Here is an 18,149-nt window from a genome sequence, read left to right as displayed (position 1 = left end):
GGAATGTTCCCAAAACGATATTCAAATGGTTCAAATGGTTCAAATGGCTCTAAGTACTATGGGACTTAACAGCTGAGGTCATCAGTCCTCTATAACTTAGAACTACTTAGACCTAACTAACCTAAGGACATCACACACATCCTTGCCCGAGGCAGGATTCGAACCTGCGACCGTAGCGGTCGCGCGGTTCCAGAGTGAAGCGCCTAGAACCGCTCAGCCACTCCGGCCGGCTAAAGCGATATTACAAGGCTTTGAGAACATTTACCAGATTTACAAATTAGCTCATACTCGTGACCCACTACATACTCAGAAAAATTTAGCAAGTAGGACAGCCATCTTCCAAGCGTACCTCAAGCATTTAAGGTATATATGTGTGGCTTTGCTACGCTTACAAGAGATCTTTAAGCGAAGTGTTTTACTGCCAGGAAACACAGAAAGGGATTCGAAGTTGAGCGTTTGAATGCTATGGATTTTTTGTGAGATGAAGTAGGTGCAACCGATAACAAAGGAAGATTGTACTGATTTAGTGAAACTTAGAGTTCAGCGATCGTCATATTCATCGCTTGTGCAATACATTGGGTCAGGAACAAATACCACGGAAACGACACGGCAGGGGAGGAGTTTAACCCTCTATGAAATTCAAGGTCAAAAACAATAATTTCTGGTGGTGTAAGGTTTTGAAATACTCATTTCCAGGCATTGATACCTTAGATGTTTATGGTCCTCCACGTCACTGTGGTTTCGATCATAATGATTTGGGACAAATTATTTTTCATAAAAGATACTGTTTGATATTGCTGAATGCTAAATTTCATTGAGTAAATACACAAGGTATTCCTTCCTTACCAGAATAATAGATCTCAGTCTGACAGGAGCATACGTTGGTCGATTTCTTACACTATTTTTCCATCCATTCGGTATTGGTCATTTTAATTTTTGTTGGCTTGTATATTAGAGATAAAATTGTAACTTGAAAAAAAACTTTTTTGTTACAAAAAGTTTTAGTTAGACCGTAAACGATTATATATATTAAACTGAAATAAGTACAAGTTATATGCCTTACTTCTAAGTTTCTACGTCCTCAGAAGATTGACTCAAATAAGCAGAAATTGATAACACAGTCATTAAGTTTCTTTTGTATAGAACTGGTCTTCTACAGAATAGGGCAAATAAAAATATTCACTTTCAGTGAAACACTTTTCACACATATCATAAAGACTGACGAGTGGTCTATTTTGAACGAATTTTTAAGTGCACTTGAGCCATTTTAATTCTCAACACTGCAATTTCTACTGGAAAGGAGAGTGGGCTGCTACGGCAGCGAAAGAGTTACAGCAGCATCTACACAACTCACTAAGGCTCGGATTAAAAGAGATGAAGTATATGTAGTTGCTACCATGCTGTAGTTCGTAAATAAAGCAGCAGACTAAAAAGTCAACTGGTTCTAATCGAAATTCAGCGCTAGTGCTGTAACTGGAAGTAAAAATGAGTTCTGATGACTAACACTACTTTTTGTCTATAATAAGTAAACCTATGTAAGGAGTTTCTGGGCATAATAAGTTAGAGCATTTCTCTATTGTTTAAGTATACGTACGTGAGGAAAGATAATGGTTTTTTTTTTCTTTCAAAAAGAATACAGTTCTTGTTTTGTGCAAATTCTACACTTTTCTTAAATAAGAATTCTATGATAGTTCTACGATTTTTGTCTTCTGAAAAATACACTATTATTCAATAAAAATTAGTGTAGGTTGTATACTTGATACCAATGTAGAAAGCGCAATTTGAAATTCTTCTTTGCACGTACGGAAGACAACAATTACTACTCATGCGACTCAATGCTTCCTTGTTCAATAGTTTAAAAGTTTCTTGCGGTCGCTTAGAGAGCGCAGCACCGCCACAATATCTCAAGAGTACCCGGAAAATTATCGAGAATTTGCCTTAATTTTGGGCGTTTCTCGTGTTCGATCATAGATCATCCTTCGATTTATGGATGAGTTCGCGAGTATCAAAATATGTGACATAAACAGACATGTCTATTGAATGTATTGAGTTAGAAGCTTACATTTATTACACTGCCAAGAGACTTTGGATCTTAGCACCATCAACCAGTGTAATTTTTTGCCAGTGAGGGTATCGCAGTACAAGTTACTACCCTTGTTTCAAATGACTGCTGCTCCCCTTACTTGCATTACTTTGTATTAATATGAAACGTTTTATTTCCTCTGTGCTTTCTAATTAGTATTTCAGTTGTCTTCCAACATCCTACACGCTCTTGAGCCTGTGATTATTCTGAATTGCTTTGGCAGTGAAGAGTGCTTCTGGCGACAGTGGTTTAAGTTGAACAATGCCAGATCGGTACAAATACCTTGATGTTTCAAAGTAAACCTGAATTGTGAATTAACACTGTTTTTTCTTTCTTATTAATACCTGATTTGCTTCTGGTACCATCTAAATTTACCCGTAACATTAGTTATAGGAAAAAGTATTTGATTCTTAAGACCGATCAAAAACTGTTCTGAAGGAGAGTATGTCTTTGTACGAGGATTAAAATTGAAATTTTGTTATAATAGGACATAGTTAAATAATCAACGGAAAGATAACGTCCTACGAGGCCGGGGCGTGGAATGTCAGAAGCTTGAACGTGGTAGGGAAACTGGAAAATCTAAAAATGGAAAGGCAAAGGCTCAAACTAGGTATGGTGGGGGTCAGTGATGGTAAATGGAGAGAATACAAGGATTTCTGGTCGGATGAGTATAAGGTAATAACAACAGCAGCAGAAAAAGGGTTAACAGGAGTAGGATTCGTTATGAATAGGGTGGTAGGGCAGAGAGTGTGTTACTGTGAATAGTTATGTGACAGGTTTTATCTTATCAGAATCGACAGCAAACCTACACCGACGACGGTAGTTCAGGTATACAAGCCAACGTCGCAAGCTGCAGATTAAGAGATAGAGAAAGTGTGTGAGGATACTGAAAGGGTAATACCGTATGTAAAGGGGGATGAAAATCTAAAAGTCGTGGGAGACTGGAATGCAGTTGTAGGCAAAAGAGTAGAAGAAAAGGTTGCAGGAGAATATGGGCTTGGGGAAAGGAATGAGAGAGGAGAAAGACTAATTGAGTTCTGTAACAAGTTTCAGCCAGTAATAGCGAATACCGTGTTCAAGAAGCAAAAGAGGAGGAGGTATACATGGCAAAGGCCGGGTGATACAGGAAGATATCAGTTATATTACATCATGGTCAGACAGAGATTCCGAAATCAGATACTGGATTATAAGGCGTAATCAGGAGCAGATATTGATTCAGATGACAATATAGTGGTGATGAAGAGTAAGCTGCCGTTTAAGACATCAGTCAGGACGACTCAATACGCAAAGAAGTGGGATACGGAAGTACTGAGGAATGACGAGATACGTTTGAAGTTCTCTAAGGCTACAGATACACCAATAAGGAATAGCTCGGTAGGCAGTACAGTTGAAGAGGAATGGACCTCTAAAAAGGGTCATCACAGAAGTTCGAAAGGAAAACTTTGGTACAAAGAAGGTAACTGCGAAGAAAGCATGGGTAACAGAAGAAGTACTTCAGTTGATTTATGAAAGGAGGAAGTACAAAAATATTCCGGGAAACTCAGGAATACAGAAATACAAGTCGCTGAGGAATGAAATAAATAGGAAGTGCAGGGAAGCTAAGACGAAGTGGCTGCAGGAAAAATTTAAAGACATCAAAAAGGAAGTGATCGTCGGAAGGACAGACTCAGCATACAGGAAAGTCAAAACAATCTTCGGTGACATTAAAAGCCAGCGTGGTAACATTAAGAGTGCAGCAGGAATTCCATTGTTAAATTCATAGGATAGAGCGGATAGGTAGAAAGAATACATTGAAAGGCTCCATGAGGGGAAGATTTGTCTTATGTGATAGAAGAAGAAGCAGGAGTCGATCAGTATTTAAAAGAGCTTTGGAGGACTTAAGGTCAAATAAGGCAGAAGGAATAGATAAGTTGCCATCAGAATTTCTAAAATCATTGGGGTAAGTGGCAAGAAAACGACTATTCACGTTGGTGTGAAGAATGTATGAGTCTGGCGACATACCATCTGACTTACGGGAAGGCATCATCCACACAGTTCCGGAGGCGGCGCGAGCTGACAAGTGCGAGAATAATCGCACAATCAGCTTAACAGCTCATGCATCCAAGCTGCTGACAAGAGTAATAAACAGAAGAATGGAAAGAAAATTAAGGTTGCGCTAGGAGACTACCAGTTTGGCTTTAGCAAAGGTAAAGGCTCGAGAGAGGCAGTTCTGACGTTGCGTTTAATAATGAATGCAAGACTAACGAAAAGCCGCGTTGATTGGCCCCGCGGTTTGAGGCGCCATGTTACTGATTGCGAAGCCCCTCCCGCAGGACGTTCAAGTCCTCCCTCGGGCTTGGATATGTGTGTCGTTCTTACCATAAGTTAGTTTAAGTAGTGTGTAAGTCTAGGGACCAATGGTTCAAATGGCTCTGAGCAATATGCGACTTTACTTCTGAGGTCATCAGTCGCCTAGAACTTAGAACTAATTAAACCTAACTAACCTAAGGACATCACACACATCCATGCCCGAGGCAGGATTCGAACGTGCGACCGTAGCGGTCGCTCGGTTCCAGACTGCAGCGCCTAGAACCACACGGCCACTCCGGCCGGCTAATGACCGACGATGACCCTAGTAGTTTGGTCTCATTGGAATTCACACACATTTTGGACTGAAGAAAAATCAAGACACGTTAATAGGATTTGTCGACCTGGGAAAAGCGTTCGAAAATGTAAATTGAACATGTTCGAAATTCTGAAAGAAGTAGGGGTAAGCTATAAGGAGAGACGGGACATATACAATATGTACAACAGACAAGAGGGAATAATAAGAGAGGACGACCAAGAACGAAGTGCTCGTGTTAATAAGGATGTAAGACAAGGATGTAGCCTTTCGCCCCTACTGTTCAATCTGTACATCGAGGAAGCAATGATGGAAATAAAAGAAATGTTCAGGAGTGGAATTAAAATTTAGGTGAAAGGATATCAATGATACGATTCGCTGATGACATTGCTATCCTGAGAGAACGTAAAGAAGAATTACATGATATGCTGAACGGAATGAACAGTCTAAAGAGTACACAGTATGTACTGAGAGTAAATCGAAGAAAGACGAAAGTAGAAATGTTTACAACGAGAAACTTAACATCAGGACTGATGGTCACGAAGTAGATGAAGTTAAGGAATTCTGCTGTCTAGTCATCAACAATGACGCACGGAGTAAGGAGGACATTAAAAATAGGCTAGCTATGACAAAAAAGGCACTCCTGACCAAGAGAAGTCTACTAATATCAAATATCGGCCTTAATTTGAAGAAGAAATTTCTGAGAATATACATCAGTAGTACAGAATCGTGTGGTAGTGAAACATGGACTGTGGGAAAACCGGAACAGGAAACAATCGAAGCATTTGAGATTAGGTGGACTGATAAGGTAAGGAATGAGGAGGTTCTTCGCAGAATCGGAAAAGGAAAGGCATGTGTGGAAAACACTGATAAGGAGAAGGGACAGGATGATGGAACATCTGTTAAGATACGAGGGAATGACTTCCATGGTACTCTGAGATGAAGAGGTTGGCACAGGGGAGGAATTCGTGGTGGGGCGCATCAAACTAGTCAAAAGACTGATGACAAAAATGGACGTATTTATATAAATTTTCACTTTTCCAAGCACTCATATATGTAAAAGGTCTGTTGTGATGTGCAATTTATTTAGTGTCTAATATTTTCTAAACCTGGTAAAATGGAGTACAAAGTTTCCGCGATTGACTGCATGAGACATAAATTTTAACTTGAAACGTTCCTGAGAAAAAAAGGACGGAAGGACTGACAGGCAGTCGGATGATTGATAATGAGAAATATTTTTTCGTTTGTTTTACTTACAAATTAACAAGGATTTTTCCTTGACTTTCAGTATGAAATTCTGTTGCTTGCCAGATATCAAGACTCTAGGCTAAAGTGAAGTACACTATGGGTTTTGATGAGTGAGTTTGTGAGTATCAAAGTATGTGACATAAATAGCTGTCTCTTTCGATTCTATTAATTTAGAAGATTGCATTTGTTACAGCGCCAAGAAACGTTAGACCTTAGGACGTGACGTAAATTTAAACTTGACACGTTTACCCAACCCTGAGAAGAAATTTGGAATTTGTTTCGGGTCTGTTAATAGTGTCACCCTAAGTGAGACATTACGTGTAAATGACGTACGTTGCGACATTCAGAATTATGAACGGCATGTCTTGCCAACAATATGAATAAAATTATCCATTCATATTTGGCGAAAATGAATTTTAAGAAACTAGCCGGAAAAATTTCGCATTTTTCCAGCACTGAAACTGACTGATAGCTTCATGGGCGTTTCTTCACATAATAGTGTGTGACGGTAGCAACATTTCGACGGTGCACCTGATGATTACGAAGTACTGATGCACCCCAAGGTAATTCACTTGTTGTCTATGTGCTTCGTGACGCGTTTCCCCATAAACTGGCCTGCCTGCGGCACTGCAGTTGACGCTCTGTACAACTACATCTCTAAATCTACATCCACACGATACTTCGCAAGCAGCATCATGGTGTGTGGCGCAATATACTTGTGGTGCAACTACCTGATGCCCCCCCCTTACACTGATCCACCCGCGAATGGCGCGTGTGAAGAATGAATGTCGGTAAGCTTCTGTATAGGCTCCAATTGCTCGAATTTTCTCGTCTTGGTCAGTAAGCAAGATGTATGTGCAAGTAAAATGTTATCCGTTTGCTCCTGCAAAGTGCTCTCTCGAAATTTGGAAAGTAAATTTCCCCACGATGCACAACGTTTCTCGTGTAATGTCTGGTAATGGAATTTGTTGAGCATATCAATATTGCTCTCGCGCCGACTAAACGCTCCTGTGATGAAAGGCGCAACTCTTCGTTGGATCTTCTCTGCCTCTTGTATTAGTCCTACCTAGTAAGAGTCTCACTATTAGATTGATGAACAATACTGAAGAACAGGTCGAAGAAGTACATTCTAAATCACTTCCTTCGTGGATGAGTTATGTTTCCTTCAGATTCACTCTATGAATTTCAGTCTGGCATCGTCGGCCGCTGTGGCCGTGCGGTTCTGGCGCTGCAGTCTGGAATCGAGCGACCGCTGCGGTCGCAGGTTCGAATCCTGCCTCGGACATGGGTGTGTGTGATGTCCTTAGGTTAGTTAGGTTTAAGTAGTTCTAAGTTCTAGGGGACTTATGACCTAAGATGTTGAGTCCCATAGTGCTCAGAGCCATTTGAACCATCAGTCTGGCATCTATTTTTCCTGTACTTCCTTTTACGTGGTCAAACCACTTAAGGTCGCTATGGATAGTTATTCCTGCATACTTTACGGAAGATACTGCTCCGAGCAGTTTCTCATCAGCCGCGCGGGATTAGCCGAGCGGTCTCAGGCGCTGCAGTCATGGACTGTGCGGCTGGTTCCGGGGCGGAGGTTCGAGTGCTCCCTCGGGCATGGGTTTGTGTGTTTGTCCTTAGGATAATTTAGGTTAAGTAGTGTGTAAACTTAGGGACTGATGACCTTAGCAGTTAAGTCCCACACATTTGAATATTTTTGTTTCTCATCAATAGCTGTACAGTAGTGGCTTTATTTTTCTATGTATGCACAGAGCGTTACATTCATTTACATTCAGACTTAAGTAACCTGCACCCTTCACAGACCTCTGAGGGTCACTCTGCAAATCGATTCTGTTTTCTGCTGTTGCTACATTTTAAAGTGCAATCGAGTCATCCGCGAAGAGTCTTCAGAGCATCATACACTTCCTACTATATCATTTACATACACTGCAAACGGAAACGGTCCTACCACGCCTACACCTGGCACGAGAGGGACTCTCGTTTTTTATGATGTAAGCACCATCTTACGAAACGCTGAAGTTGTTCTCCAGTAAAGAAAATTCTGTCTGCCACTTCTGTGTAAACGCCCCTTTATACCTTCCATAAAGGTAAGCTTGCGGGCCCGTGATTTACAGGGTTGGTAGCCAGCGTATCTTCCGATACGTTTTTCCCACGACTTGGTGTCAGTTGCCGACGACTGTGTCATTAGTGAAGTAATCGTGTCGGTCTTACGCTAGTGTGCGGTGAATACTCGTGATGATTTCAGTTAAATTACACGGTCTCTGTGGAGCAACATTGGTATCCGAAAGGCGCTAAAGGACACGTTAAAGCCGATGGCCACATGTTTAATGTCACGGCAAGAAACACGACAAGCAGCGTGGAGAACTACCGACGGAAGGGGAAACTTGTAACCGGTAAAGTTTGAGTACTCACGTCGACAAGACCCTGAGCATCGTCCAGTGTGATGTCGCCGTCCCCGAAGTAGAAGTCGTGAATCTTCCTCGTGGCGTCGATGCGCTCCTCCGCGGTGGGCAAGTGCACGTGGGGGGCCGTGGCGACCTCAAACTTGTCGTTGAAGTTCTGCAGCTCCGCCGGGTCGGCCAGGAGGCCTTCATCTGCAACAAACAGGACGCTTAGCAGATGTCTATTAATACAACTTTACACGCGTTAAGAGTCACTGCAGCACCTACATACAGCTTCGTTCAAGAACATCCTGTAATGGTTGTCTGGCTGTCGCAGTTGTTGTTGCTGTTGCTAGTTGTTTTCATTTCTATAATTTATCTCTCAACACCTCATCATTCTTTCATAAATACTGCAAGCTACAATAATTTGAATGTGTTTACCGTTTTCAAGTCTTGGTCTGAATCGGCGAAGAAAGGAACATATGGGAAAGACTGCCAAGTAGAAGGGACAAAATGACAGGACATCTGTTGAGACAGTACAAAATAACTACCTCGGTACTAGAGGAAGCTGTAGATGATAACATCTGCACAGGAAGACAGAAATTGGAACACATCCAGCAAATAACCTGGGACATCTGTTGCAAGTGCTACTCTGAGATGAAAACATTTGTACAGGAGACGAATTCGTGGTGCACCGCATCAAACCAGTCGGACTGGTAACGCAAAAAAAAAAACCTTTGGTGGTACAAATCCTTCTCTCCTTTATCAAATCAAGTACTTCTTGATGGATCATTATGCGTCCTGTGAACATTCCCTTTATGGGAAGCGAATTGGAATAATCAACAACGACGAAATGGTACGAGCGGCCAATAAAGTGTTTATCAAGGAGAGGAAAGCACTGTGATATGTTTAACTGGTGACGTAGCACACTGCCCGATGGAAAAAGTGAACCACACAGAACAGATGGTCGTATTTCAATGTACTTCGTGTACGCACACTCTGTTGGCCGATAATTATATGACTGGAGTTGCAGTTCTCTGTAACAAGTAGAAAGACAACGATGGCATTAGTTTTCTTCGCGTTTAGTCTTGTTACCAGGTATGGCAGGGTCGGAAAGGAGGAAGAACGGCGTCAGATGTTGGTTGATCACTTTGAAGGACACGGAGATGACGCGTACTAATATGATGCAGCATTATCAGCACCTGACAGTGTTTGAACCGTGCTTCATTATAACTTTCCATTTGGCCAGCTGGTCGATTCCTGCAATATTCATGTTTTTGGAAAGTCGGATGTGACAGTGGTCGTACGTTGGATTGCATGAGAGAGAGAGCAGACATACTCATCCGAAAGTTTGCTGTCGACCACATCTGACCACCTCAAGGGATGATCGTAGTATGTTGGACGAAGCACATCGTAAGCCCTTGGCGCCTGTATCTGCCATCCGAGAACATGTAGTGGCTACGGTCGCGGGTTCGAATTCTGCCTCGGGCATGGATATGTGTGATGTCCTTAGGTTAGTTAGGTTTAATTAGTTCTAGGTTCTAGGCGACTGATGACCTCAGAAGTTAAGTCACATAGTGCTCAGAGCCATTTGTACCATTTTTGAACCAACACGTAGTGGACGTCTACAACATTCCGTGTCATGCCGAATCATAGCTCATAGACTAGCAGCAGCTGGAATATGGAATTACCGTTCCATACATAAACTGGCTTAAACGCTATTACATAAGCTGTTGCGTCTGGAACGGTGCCGTGAATGGGAAGCATGGGCCGCTGCTTAATGGCGCACATCGTGTTCAGCGGTGAATGGCGGTTCTGGAGTCTCCTGGACGACCATCGTCGACGAGTGTGGCGGCGACTTAGGTAGAGTTCCCGTTCTTCCGATGTTTTGGAGAGGTGGCTCTGAGCACTAAGGGACTTAACATCTATGGTCATCAGTCCCCTAGAACTTAGAACTACATAAACCTAACTAACCTAAGGACATCACACAACACCCAGTCATCACGAGGCAGAGAAAATCCCTTACCCAGCCGGGAATCGAACCCGGGAACCCGGGGGTCGAAAGCGAGAACGCTACCGCACGACCACGTTTGGAGAGGTACAGCGGTGTTACTATCGGGCTCATGGTGGGGGGAGCCATCAAGTCACGGATGTCAATGATTGAGGAGACACTGACGATACAACAATACGTCATGTAGGCCTACATGACTCCAATGGGACAGTGTTCTTATGCCATTCTTCTGTAGGACAGTGCTCGTCCCCACTTAGCTTTTGTCTCAGTGAACTGTCTGAGTGATGCCGAGGTGATCCCCAGGTCTGTCCCCATTGAGCATGTGAGGAACAAACTCGGATGTCAACTCCGTTCCAGTACCAGTATCCGGGATATGTTGCAAGTGTTACAACAGGTGTGGGCCAGGTTGCCTCAGAAAAGGACACGACAGCTTGCGGGAACGTTCCCAACCGAATCCGCGCATGCAACCAGGCCAGAGGGGAGCGAAATGTCCTACTGATTAGTGGCAAATTTGACTGCATCCTTAATGACTACCGTAATATCAAATATCCCCTTAACCTTTGGAGTTTAATTTAGTTTCGTCCTGTCCTTCCAGAAGTTTCACTTGTTTGAAACCCATGTATTTTATGTTCGATGTCATATCTCCCGAAATTTTTATTGTCTGGGACTAGTCGGTCAGCGTATACCTGTATATAGTGATCCCGAGGAATCCGTATGTTTGAACATCTCCATTCCTCGTCTTCAACTCAACTATGTATGTAGAAAGTATTCACTTGCTCATTGTGGCTGAAGATACTTACTGAGTGAGACATTGCCTGTTCTAGTTACCATATCGAATGGGATATTTCGGCGTGCTGCCACACGATTGTAATGTAATCTGGTCTTTTACTTGCTCTCCGCGTGACGATAGACTGTAAGATGTACAAGACACTTGGTACTACCTTATTTGTTCGCATACACATCATGCTGTATGGCGGACAGGACGCTTGATATTATCTCAATGAATCGCACACACATCGACCTCCATACCTGGGACACTCCGTCTGTATGGTCCTGTAGGTTCTCAGTTATCAGTGTGTCAAGAGTTTATTGGCAGTAGCTCGACAGGGGGAAAGTCGTTGTCCACCGAGTCTAGGCCAGCAACGTGTCTAGCGTCGTCGTCTCAAATCGTCATTACTGTAAAGTTTTAATTACTGCTCTTGGTGGCATAGTAGGAAACGAAGCACGATATGTGATAGTATTCAGGGCTGTGTTGAGGTTTCAGAAAGCAATGTACTATTAACTATCAAAAGTTTACCTAAAATACTTTAATACTTCTGTAATGGTCGTGCAAGTACCCTTAATCAACTTTAAGACGAAATTCATTTCGTACTGAGAGCCCAAATTGATGTCTGTTCTTCTTAGAAATCTTTCCTTATCCGAGGATTCTCGTCCAATGTGTGATAAACTGAAGAACCAAAGAAAGTGGCACGCCTGCCTAGTATCGCGTAGGAACCCCGCGAGCACGCAGAAGTGCCACAACAAGACGTGGCAGGCACTCTACTAACGTCTGAAGTAGTGCTGGAGGGAACTGACACCATGAAGCCTGCAGGGCGGTCCATAAATCCGTAAGAGTACGAGGGGATGGTGATCTCTTTTGAGCAGCACGTTGCAAGACATCCCAGATATGCTCAATAATGTTTGTGTCTGGGGAATATGGTAGCCAGACGAAGTGTATAAACTCAGAAGAGTGTTCCCGGAGCCACTGTGTAGCAATTTTGAACGTGTGGCGTGTCGCATTGTTCTGTTGAAATTACCCAAGTTCGTCGAAATACACAATGGACATGAATGGATGCAGGTGATCACAAAGGATGCTTACGTGCGTGCCACCTGTCAGAGTCGTATGTAGGCATATCAGGGGTCTCATATCATTCGAACTGCACACGCCCACACCGTTACAGAGTTTCCACCAGCTTCAGCAGTCCCCTACTGACATACAGGGTCCATAGATTCCTGAGGTTGTCTCCATTTCAGTATACGCCAATCTGTTCGATATAATTTGAAAGGAGACTCGTGCGACTAGGCAACATATTTCCAGTCATTAACAGTCCAATGTAGGTGTTGACGGGTGCAGGCAAGGCGTAAATCTTTGTGTTGCGCTGCAATCAAGGGTACGCGAGTCGGCCTTCGGCTCCGAAAGCCCACATCGACGCTGTTTCGTTGAATTTTTAGCACGCTGACACTCTTTGATCCCCAGTACTGAAATCTGCAGCAATTTTCTGAAGGGTTGAAATTCTGTCACATTAAAATGTAAATATCGCGTGACTAGGGCCTCCCATCGGGTAGACCGTTCGCCGGGTGCAAGTCTTTCGATTTGACGCCACTTCGGCGACTTGCGGGTCGATGGGGATGAAATGACGATGATTAAAACAACCCAACACCCAGTCCCTGGCGGAGAAAACCTCTGACCCAGCTAGGAATCGAAACCCGGGTCCTTAGAATTGACATTCTGCCGCCCTTACCACTCAGCTACCGGGTGCGACTTCTGTCACATTGAATGATTCCCTTCTGTTGTTGTTAGTCTCGTTCTTACAGGATCTTTTCTCGACCGCAGCTATGTCGGACATTTGATGCTTTGCCAGATTCCTAATATTCACGTTACACTTGTGAAATGGTCGCACAGGAAAATCTCCTCTTCATCGCTACCTCGGAGATGCTGCGTCTCATCTCTCTTGCGCAGACTATAAAATCACGTTCAAACTCACTTAAATCTTGATGACCTGCCATTACAGCAGCAGTTACCGACCTAACAGATGCGCCAGACACTAGTTTTACGTTGACGTTGGCGACCGCAGGGCCGTATTCCGCCTGTTTACACATTTCTGTGTTTGAATACGCCTGCCTGTAACAGTTTCTTTGGCGCTTCAGTGTATTAAATGTCTTGTAAAATCTGTCTACAGTCCTAGGGCTGTGGAAGATTGATTTAGATGTTTTCATTTAGGTGCTGCTGCATTATCAAGCACATAAAAACATACATGTGTATCAGGAACATCAGTGTGAACAGTAAACGCGATAAAGTGATACATGCACCAACTTGTGAATAACGAGTGTAACCTCACGGCAAAGATACAGGTTATAAGCTAGAAACTGTCCAATTGGTGCACAAAACATGTCAGAAAATAACTTACTTTTTGTTAGAATTGCAGATCATACGGCAATAATATGGAAATTGTAGACAAGCACTAGGTAAATATTAAAGTTATACCATAACAAGACAGTAATTAACGCTAGTGTGAAGACACTTACTTGTTACGAAGAGCAAACCCTCTCCAGATGTCACTCCCGTGATGACGGGAACCTTGTTGAAGCGTCCCTCCTTGAGTACTTTGATTGGGTGTTCGGTGACGATGGCGCCTTCGACGTCGGGTTCGACAACAGGTGCGAAGCCGAGGTGGGACAGTCTTGCTTTCTCCTGAAACGCGACCGATGTAGTGACGAGAAATGAAGATACCAGCATGATATTCGAATCGTTTCGTACTACGACTTGTCGATAACAATAGTTTCAGAAATAAATAGGATTTACAGTTATATGCAGTTTGTCTTGCATGTCGTCAAAATGGCGTATTCATTAGCTCCCTCTTTATAGTCCAAAATATATGTACCAGTGATGTATAAAGAGGTCGATTGAGGCAAATAGACCGACGAGTCTACGATGTCCTCCAAATATCAGTAACTGATAATGAATCAAAAGTGCTTGACTTCTTGCAAGAAAACAGTTTCATTTTATTCTCCAAACACATTTCACCGCAGTTGTGTCACATTTATTGGGTTTTCTTTTTATTGCCTCTGAAATATATACATACAAAATTTTGGATGGATCATGATCATCAGTTTGCTGTGACCTGTAACAGAGGGACGTTAAGGCAGTGTATGTTTTTCTCACTTTGAACAGTGGACGTTACATTTCAGATGTGTTACGACCCGTGGCTCTACCCTTCATTCGATCCCTGCGAAACCCTACATTTCAGCAGGATAATGCACGACCGCACGTTGCAGATCCTGTGCGTGCCTTACTGGACACAGAAAATGTACCACTCTTGCCCTGGCCAGCACATTCTCCAGATCTCTCACCAACTGAAAACGTCTGGTCAATGGTGGCCGTGCAACTGGCTCGTCACAATACGCCAGTCACTACTCTTGATGAACTGTGGTATCGTGTTGAAGCTGCGTGGACAGCTGTACCTGTGCACGCCAATCAAGCTCTGTTTAACTCAATGCCCAGGCGTATGAAGGCCGTTATTACGGCCAGAGGTGGTTGTTCTGGGTAAATATTTCTCAGCATCTATGCACACACATTGTCTGAAAATGTAATCACATGTCAGTTCTAGTGTAATATATTTGTCCAATGAATACCAGTTTATCATTTGCATTTCTTCTCTGTGTAGCAATTTTAATGGCCAGTACTGTAGTTACATTACACATCAACGTGTTACACGCCATAATTCGGAGCTCTCTAATGGTAGAACGATGTAATTTGCTTCAGACAAGCGAGAAAGTCGACCAAGTGATGTGCATGACATGTAATCAAACTGATGATGTTCCCATTGCTGCAGTGCGGGCTGTACATATATTAGGACGCTGAAACATCTTAGGTACGTTCATTAATCAGTGTGCTCTGAGTATTCCGGAAAAAAATAGTTTCACTTTCTGCCTCCAGGTGAAAATCGGGGGCCGTAAGCAGTGAGCAGTCAGGAGTAACTATCCCCATGGAGCTTGGCTTTGGTGGCGTGGCTTGTGTGTCACGGCAATACAGTTAGCTGTACCATAGTTGCAACCACAACGGAGGGGCATCTGTTGAGAGGAAAGACAAGCGTTTGGTTCCTGAAGAGAAGTAGCAGCTTTTCCAGAAGTTTCAGGGACAATATTCTACCTGATTAAATGATATGGTCTTGTAATAACAAACAAAACGGACTTGCTGCGCTGGTACTCAGAATGCATGAAAGCAAGGGGAAAAGACAGCACAAATTTTTCCCGAGGGCTCGCAGCGCTACTGTATGGTTAAATCCCGACAACCTTATGTTACATGGCTCTTGGCCGACTAATGTATCTCGAAAATGCCTAGAGATGATGCAGTCATTAGCGAAAGTTTCTCGAAGCAAATGTTTCACGTAGCAACCGACTTGTGTTGTCATCCTATATTGCATGAAAATGGTGGCGTGGACGTAGTTGTGTTCTTGCAAAGCTGGAAGCACGTGTTACATCAGGAGGTCCTTATAAGTGACATTTACACCGCACACCTGACAGATCCCTGAGGCGTTATCTCCTTGAAGAAAAAAGACCAAGAGTGAGGGAACTTGTGAAACCGCACCACACAGTCACAGAAGCTGAGTGAATTGGATGTTCCTGCACAACATGTGGCAGAATAGAACCCCATAGGCGACAGTTTTGTGCATTTACGGCACCGTGCTGAGTAAAATGTGCCTCGTTCGTCCAAAGAATTATTCCTCAGCCACACGTCATCCATTTTCATGCGTGGAAAAAGTGAAGAGCAAAGCCGCGTTGCTGTAGCCTATCTCATGGCTTCATTTGATGCACTTTTTGGTTCTTATAAGGATTCAAGCGTAAAATGCGCTGCAAACTTTATTGAAATTTTAAGTGGTGATAGAAAATTCCCGTGACACAGCTCGAGCACTGGCTGTAGAAATTGATACATGTACTGCATGGTCGTCTATGGTTAGAGTAACGTCATTAACAATTGACTGGGTATGGACCGCCTCCCTCCCCTGATGCATCTGTAATTCACCCGTTTCTTTAAATTTATTGGTCATGTGATGCATCTGTAATTCACCCGTTTCTTTAAATTTATTGGTCATGTTCTTTAGCCGATTCATTGACATGGGGCCTCTTCGCAGCTGGTTCTGGCTTCAGTATTTCCGCAATGCAGCGCTGCTATTGCTGTCGTTCCGATAAAACAACTTTACCAGCTGTGCCTCTTAGCCTTCGACAAACAGCATGCTGACGGCAAGGCAGGAAACATTTCAGATTCTCAGTGCTCATAGCGCCATATTTTCACGTGGAGGCAATAAGTTGAACTATTATTTCTCAGCGTGCTCCGCATATTCACCTACTAATGAACTTAACTATGATATTTCAGGTTTCGATATATATATATATAGGGTGTTACAAAAAGGTACGGCCAAACTTTCTGGAAACAATCCTCACACACAAAGAAAGGAAATACGTTATGTAGACATGTGTCCGGAAACGCTTACTTTCCATGTTAGAGATCATTTTATTAATTCTCTTCATATCACATTAATCGTGCAATGGAAACACACAGCAACGGAACGTACCAGCGTGACTTCAAATACTTTGTTACAGGAAATGTTCAAAATGTCGTCCGTTAGCGAGGATACATGCAATCCCTGATGCGCTGATGCAGCCCTGGAGAATGGCGTATTATTTCACAGCCGTCCACAATAGGAGCACGAAGAGTCTCTACATTTGGTACCGGGCTTGCGTAGACAAGAGCTTTCAAATGCCCCATAAATGAAAGTCAAGAAGGTTGAGGTCAGGAGAGCGTGGAGGCCATGGAATTGGTCCGCCTCTACCAATCCATCGGTCACCGAATCTGTTGTTGAGAAGCGGACGAACACTTCGACTGAAATGTGCAGGAGCTCCATCATGCATGAACCACATGTTGTGTCGTACTTGTAAAAGCACATGTTCTAGCAGCACAGGTAGAGTATCCCGTATGAAATCAAGATAACGTGCACCATTGGGTGTAGGTGGAGGCGTAGGTGACGAAACTAAAATGAGCTCTAACATTAAGCGTTTCCGGGCACATGTCCACATAACATTCTTTCTTTGTTTATGTGTGAGGAATGGTTACTGAAAGTTGGCCGTACCTTTTTGTAACACCCTGTATATATAAACAGTACAGAAAAGTAAAGAGCAAACTTCTTTGGTTTTGACACTGCACTGTTTTCCACCAGTTCAAAGAAATCCGAACAATGAACTTGAAGAACTAGTGTAAGTTAACAATGAAGGAATTTATAAGTTTTTACACTTACAACTGTTCGAAACATTGACTCGTAGAACAACAATAAAAATAAACAGAAGATTAATCTAAAGAGGATTTTCGTAACATAGGTTCTAATGTGCCTGAAAAGTAAAGCTTGCAGTGTGTTTCGCCTATTGTGACGTACTGCACTGATACATGGACTTCAAATGGAGAAAACCCTGAGGTAATTTACTAGAAGAGGCAGTGTAACATTGAAACGATTGTAGGCAAGCAGGACAGTAATGAAAATGGAATTAAGATGGACTGGACGTGATGCTAGCGAATCGATGGTAAAATGCAGTAAGAAAGTTCTCTGCAGGATCCAAGAGACAAGAAGTGGTCGAAACGATGATTAAATGGCAAGTGGACATAAGGCAATAGAAGACAAGTACCATAACATGGGAATATATAGTTGAGGACCGTATGCACTAAACAATCTGGAGGAGTCCTTTATCTAACAATGGACACAGACGGTGTAACACCAGATCTTATAGCGAGAGACCCAGATGGGATTCGCACGGCAGATTAGCGACCGCAGACAACCTGTGGGTAGTTTTTAGACGATTTCCGTCACTCGTTCAGGGAAATTCTGGGCGGGTCACCAGATTCCGCCTCAGAGAAAAATTACGTATATAGTCACATTAGACTACAGGAAAAAAGTTATATACCTGGAAATCCGAACCTGAAAGGCGGATGTCGATTTTGATGCGACGACATGCCACCTGATGGACAATTGGTGCACTGATGATGGTTTCAGCGTGGTCCGTCAACTAGAT

At 43.0% G+C, this 18,149-nt stretch overlaps 1 protein-coding gene across 1 annotated transcript in view; it reads right to left on the bottom strand.

The window, feature by feature from the left end:
* LOC126281548 (venom carboxylesterase-6-like) overlaps nucleotides 1-18,149 on the bottom strand; it is an 87,761-nt gene that overhangs the window by 22,861 nt on the left and 46,751 nt on the right. The window contains exons 6-7 of the mRNA XM_049980609.1: nucleotides 13,617-13,782; nucleotides 8,352-8,533 (exon numbers count right to left, since the gene is read on the bottom strand). Coding sequence (XP_049836566.1) covers nucleotides 8,352-8,533; nucleotides 13,617-13,782 — 348 coding nt within the window. The remainder of the gene's footprint in view (nucleotides 1-8,351; nucleotides 8,534-13,616; nucleotides 13,783-18,149) is intronic.

The sequence above is a fragment of the Schistocerca gregaria genome, chromosome 7 (assembly GCF_023897955.1).
Source record: "Schistocerca gregaria isolate iqSchGreg1 chromosome 7, iqSchGreg1.2, whole genome shotgun sequence".
Lineage (NCBI taxonomy): Eukaryota > Metazoa > Arthropoda > Insecta > Orthoptera > Acrididae > Schistocerca > Schistocerca gregaria.
The sequence above is the reverse complement of the archived record's forward strand: the minus strand, read 5'-3'. Positions and strand labels throughout refer to the sequence as shown.